The 6,004-nt window shown below is 31.8% G+C and overlaps 1 protein-coding gene across 1 annotated transcript; it reads right to left on the reverse strand.

Moving 5' to 3' along the window:
* Positions 1-3,461: 3,461 nt before the first annotated feature.
* ACI1 (ALC-interacting protein 1) lies at positions 3,462-5,007 on the reverse strand. Its single transcript, XM_022289961.2, has 2 exons — positions 4,027-5,007; positions 3,462-3,956 (listed from the first exon to the last, which is right to left on the reverse strand). The coding sequence occupies exons 1-2, from the start codon at positions 4,868-4,870 to the stop codon at positions 3,724-3,726; spliced, it is 1,077 nt and encodes a 358-aa protein (XP_022145653.1). The 5' UTR covers positions 4,871-5,007; the 3' UTR covers positions 3,462-3,723.
* Positions 5,008-6,004: the final 997 nt, after the last annotated feature.

The following is a 6,004-nucleotide window of genomic DNA, read 5'->3' on the forward strand; positions in this document are numbered from 1 at the left end:
TTGCAAGCTGCAGTTAAGAGAACTGAAAAAATGCAGTACCTGTTTCTCAAAATACATAAAATAGAAAACATTAAACTTACCAAAATGACCTTGATTAATAAATTTTTCGCTAAATTATACAAAAACACCTTTAATATTTGTAGGTAGTTTCAATTTTTGGAAGTTCTAATTTTTCTTCAATTTCTTAATTGGGAGTAAAAGTTAAAAGTTTTAAAATGTCATGGACAAAATTGAAACCAGCTTTAGGGTAATTTTGGATAATTTATTTTTGTTTCAATACTATTGGATTTCAATATGCCCTTGACAATTTAAAATGTTTCAACTTATATCCAAAAGATAGATTAAAAGTTTGTTGTAAAACTGAAATTTTTGGAATCCTAAGAGTAAAGATGAAACCAACTACACATACTAAAGACATTTTTTATAATTTAGTGTCATTTTGGTAATGTTCTCGTGTTTTTTTAAAATTTAGTATCATTTTGGCAATGTTCTCGTGTTCGCAAAATATATAGAAATTTTGGAAAATAATAAAAATAAATTTCTTATTTATGATTCCCCTTTTTTATTTTTTCCAAGACACAAAAATATATATTGTTTTAACATTCTTGATACTTATAAAATGCATAATAAATATTAAAAAGTAATAATAATATAAAAAGTTGAATATTCAATTAAAAATTAATTTTTATATAAACTTTTCTTTTAAAATTTTTAATTTAGTTGCTACTTTCTTCTCTTCGATAAAAGAAAAAGAAAAATAAAGAATAAGAAATAATTACAAGATGCAATTATTTTCTTTACGCTCATACTTTCTAACTGATTGATTTTTGAGTTTATTGTCAGGAGGGCAAAAAAGTCCATCTTGAGGCTTCACAACGGAATGAACTCAATACATGTTAGATAATTATAATAACTATATTTATTGGTACGGAGATGTTTTGAGTAAGACTAAAAGTAAAGTAGATGATATTATACCATTATAGAGATATGTGGAGAGTTGTTCTACCCCATACTCGAAAATATTTAATCATATTCCCCACCTGTCTTCAACATTATTTTTTTCTTCAAATATAATCAAGGTGACATGTTATTTTTATAAAGAAAAAGGTTGACATATTATTTGTATTTAGCTTTGCTTTAAATACACTTCGATGAGCTCTAATGTATGTTTTTTTCTTACATTCGTTTTTAAAAACGACGTTGAAAAAACGACAAATGTATTTCAATGTAAACCTAACTCAAATATAATATATGGTTTGAATTAATTCGATCGGCATTCAACGGCTAAAGTAAATATTATTTGTTTTCTAAAAAAGAATATTATTTGTTTGAAAATGAAGCACTTTCTTACCAAGTAAATTAAACACAAATATATATGTCAAATGACCTACAAGACCTCTTCCATATGGAATCTATAGCTACACTACGGGTTTGACAAAGCGGGGTTAGCATCGTAAAAACGTCATCATGTGGACCCTCCGCATAAATGGGAAACAAGCTTCAGTGGGTCCCGGATTAAATTTATTCGTACAAACTATTGCTGACTTTTATTCTTTTTTCTATATCCAATGGTCAACCTTCCCACGTCAAATGTTTGGACTGATCTTGATATATATATATATATATATATATTTTCTTTCTTTTTTCCTATTCTAACTTATAAATCATAATGTTTATTATGAGAATAACAAAAATATTGGCGGACGAGGGAACATAATCATATAGGAACTTTGATATTATTAGATAATTATTGGATGAGTTTTCCCACCGCACAACTGTATTTTAGGATTTACTTATTAATGAATGAAAATAGTATCAATCAAGAAGTTAAGCGAAGTAGTTAGTTAAAAAAACAAAGATTCGTAATAATATGAGTTAGATCTTAGGATTATTTTTTGTTTCACCTAAAATGATTAGAAAATTTAGAAATATTATCAATTCATTTTTATTATTTAATATATTGTGAATCCATCTCATTTTGATCAGCGTGGTACTATATTTTTCTATAACATAACTTTTAGGATTAAAAATTCAAAATTAGAAACTAAAAAGAAATGTTAAAAATCATAAAGGAAAAACTAGCTGGTAGGAATGTTGAAACTTAGAAGGGAAAAAAGGTAATAATCTGTACGTAATGTACTCTACTGGTCATTTATTTTGTCTGTAGCCTAATTTCTATTTTCAAAGGACTAAGCAACAAAATTAGAAAGTAGAAAGAAAAGGAAAGGCATAATCTAGCTGGCTGTACAAAATCAGTAATGTACTGTGGCATTTTGATTTCTGTGTATTTGTCTGTTCTCTCTCTCTCTTCTTTTCTTAGATGAAGATTCTCTCCATTTATTTATTCTAAGATAAAATTTTCTAATTTTTTTAGTACAATATGTTTGGTAGGAATAGAACTCACAATATGTTCGGTGTAGATTTATATCAATTATTGTTAAGTTATGTTTATTTGGACAAAATTTTCTATTTAGTTTAGTACGTTTTTGTTTAAATAAAAATGCAATTGTCACCTTCAACTTATCCATTTCCAAGTAAACTAAGTGGGATTGATCTTATTCCAACCTTTACGCTAAAATACTGCGTTACTGTTTTTTGTTTTCTTTCTAAAATTGTTTAAATTTGAAAACAATATTATTGTCTCGGGTTCATGCATCAAATACATAATAGATATTAAAAAAAATAAATATAACATAGAAATGTTGAAGGCTTAATTTAAAAAATTAAACTTAAAAAAAATTTAGATTTAAAACTTGAAATTTGAAGGAGGAGAAATAATTGGTGGTTACCAAACTTGTTTTAGTTTTTTTTTTTTCAATAGAAAAAAGTAAAGAGAGAGTAAAAAACAATAAACAGTTACCAAATATAATTATGTTTTCATTAAATAAAAATAAAAATTTCAGTTTTAAACAATTCTTTAGTTTGGGCCTGTGCAGGGTGTAAACAATGGACCGGTTGTTAAATGAGGCCCATGGGCCAAGTCGGTGGCAATTTGGAATAACCAGCTGGCAACAGAGAGGACTGAGAAATGACCGCAAGGCTTTTTTTTTTAATACTTTTTTTGTGAGAAAACACCTTATTTAGAAATTAAAAGAGTATCGAGATTGTTGTGTGATCTAACATAAATTTGGACTTATACAAACCAAATAATTAAAATCCATTTAATCAAACTAATCAATTAAAAATATGTTATATTAATTATTTAAAACTCCATATACAAATATATCTATTTGGATACTATTTCACTCAACAATTAGACATCAATTTGAACCTAGTTTAGGTGGATAAGACATTTATTACGTCATCCAAATGTGAATAGCTTGATCACCATAGCAGCTTTATACGAAGAGTTTGTCAAACAGTTGTGTTTCATAGTCGAGTTGGGTTGGATATATCATATGGCTGGGTCACAAATTTTTGATAAATTTACAACACATACATTCTAGTTTGGTTCAAAAAAATTAACCCAAACAATCATGCTCTATTATAGGAAGTGAAATCCATCTTTTGAACAAACAATTCTTTTTTTACTTAGAGTACCATACTATTCTAATATGTTTGAGAAATTTTTTAAAAATTAAAATTAAAAAAAAATATGACATTTTATCCAAAGAATGAAAAATCCATGACTGTGAACCCTAAGAAGGTCTGTAGATGGGCTTATTTACAGATTACAGATGTGTTGTCTTTATTAAGGAATTGCAGTAGGTACATATCAACAGCCTACACAAGGTCATCTAGGGTCTGAACCAACAATACATTGACGACATGTCGTTCAAGCTCCATGCATAATTCTTCTAACGCTTCATATTCCCACACATTCTTCACACTCCAATTCGCCTCTCTTATATCTTCATCTGCCAACCTGCAGCTCCTTCCCACCTCCTCCTCGCTCCGGTCGCCGCCGGTCTGACATTTCTCTAATCCCCCCTCCGTCTTCGGCGAGCTCCGCTCATCTGCAGAAATTCACGCGTTAAAAAAAAAGGTAATAATAATAATTAATTACTCTGGATTTAGAAGTATTACCCGAGAAATCGAATCCGCCGTCATCGAGGACCGAAATCGGGCTGGAATTGTCCGGGTCGGATTCCGGGTCGGGTTTCGTTCCGACATGTCGAAGAGAATTATTCTTTATCTTCTTTTTTACCTCTGTTCCAATGGCTACTTCCTTCTGTTTCGGTGGCTTCTTCTGCGGAGATTTCAAATTCGCAGCGCCAAGTTTTTTAGTAACACTCTGTTTGTATTTACACGACGGTAAAACAGAGACCGAATCTTTATTGGAGCTGCATTTTCTGTTCTTCTTGGAGAAATCCTTACCAACTTCCCTTCTTGGCTCGTTTTTCAGCTTCGAAATTTTGAATTCATTTCTCGAATTCTTCTTCTTCTTCTTCACATTACTGCTCTGCAATTCCTTCCCCTGTTTAGCTTCTCTCAAACGGTGCGTTTCGGGTTCCTTCAAATTGGACTCAATTTCCGCTTCGTAGCCGTCGAAATAATCCTTCGTGTACAGAACCAAGAAATCGTTGTGTGGATTCAACGGTGGGACCTCACGAAACGACGCGGAGGTTCGGACTCGGCGGTGGTGGGCTTGACTCGAGTCAAAGTGCAGCAGATAATCCGCGAAGTTCACGGATTTGCTGCGCGGGACCGCACCCGGGGCTCGGTGGTTCGGGACCCAATTGGCGTCCGGCAGCGAACTCAAGCCCATCAACCGAGCCACCACGCCCGGCCCGGGTTTAGCCTCGGCGGCCTTTTCTAACTGTGGTTCGTTCAGGGCGTCGGATGGGTGAGTGGGGAGATTGCCGGTGCATAAGAGCCGCCGCAGCATGCCGGAAAAGCAGCCGGGATTGGGTTGGCCGGAGTTGGGCATTGTGAAATGTGCAGTGAGGGACAAAGAGAGAGAATTTGGAAAAGCGACGTTGGAGGAGAATTTAGGGAGAAAATTTGGAAGTGGGGATTATGAAGAGTAGGGTCGGTAGAAAGAGACAAGGGAGGATCATAGAGGAGCTTTTAGGTGGTTGAATTCACACCATAAAATAGGGTAAAAGAAATGGCTAAAGGTAGCGCCAATGCCTGACCAGCCTATCAGCTACCGCATACACTGTACAATAGAGCTAATCAAGAGCTTAAGACAAACTTCCCTTTCATGGCTTTTGTCTCCCATCTCATCAACCCTTTCACTACTAAAAAGTAAATAAAGTAATAACAAATAGTTATAATATTTCTCCTTAACGAATTCAAAACTATATATTCTTTAACATTTGGTGCTGAAAATATATAAGAATTACTAATTCTTAAGATATATGGTTATCATGGAGTTTAAACTTATTTTTTCTCAATTAACTATAATTTCTCTTGACCAATGACACCTCTATGATAATTTTATTCTCAAAATTTTTTCTAGTCACAAATTTAATTACAGTCAACAAAATATATAAAAACAAAATCCTAGTTGCCATCTACTCATATGATAATAATATTATTCCTCATCACTTTTAATAAATAAATTTGAGGTTGAAAAATCTAAATTTACTTATTTATTAAAACGAAGAGGATGATTTGAATTAACAATACTTTAAAAGCAAAGGTAAAACAAACAAAATATGTATATTTAAGGCAAAATCTTAAATTTGGACACTTTTTCTAATTATATATATGTGTGCATAACCTTTCGATTTAAACATTTGAAAAGAGGGGATAAATTAGAGGAGAATATCTTTTTTTCCTTCGAATTTGATAAATATGAGGTATATGAATTTAAATGAGAGAGAGAGTGAAAAGAGGGGGAAAATTAGAGGATAAATTTTCTTTTTTTTCTTTTTCTTTTGAGTTCAATAAATATGATGTATATGAATTGTATGCTTAGGATGAGAATTCTAGGAAAATTTTAAAATCTTAATTTTTGTAAATAATTTTTTTTAGTACAAGACAATTAAGAGAGGATAAAACCCTAATCAAGATTCAAGAATTATGAGTTCGAATCCTCTCCCCAACACGTTGTACT

The sequence above is a fragment of the Momordica charantia genome, assembly GCF_013281855.1.
Source record: "Momordica charantia cultivar OHB3-1 chromosome 5 unlocalized genomic scaffold, Mcharantia_2.0 BLBB01000005.1, whole genome shotgun sequence".
Taxonomy (NCBI): domain Eukaryota; kingdom Viridiplantae; phylum Streptophyta; class Magnoliopsida; order Cucurbitales; family Cucurbitaceae; genus Momordica; species Momordica charantia.

Coding starts and splice junctions, on each gene's coding strand:
- ACI1 (XM_022289961.2), bottom strand. CDS start 4,870: ATGCCCAACTCCGGCCAACCCAATCCCGGCTGCTTTTCCGGCATGCTG. Junction 3,957..4,026: donor CGGCGGATTCGATTTCTCGG/GTAATACTTCTA, acceptor GAATTTCTGCAG/ATGAGCGGAGCTCGCCGAAG.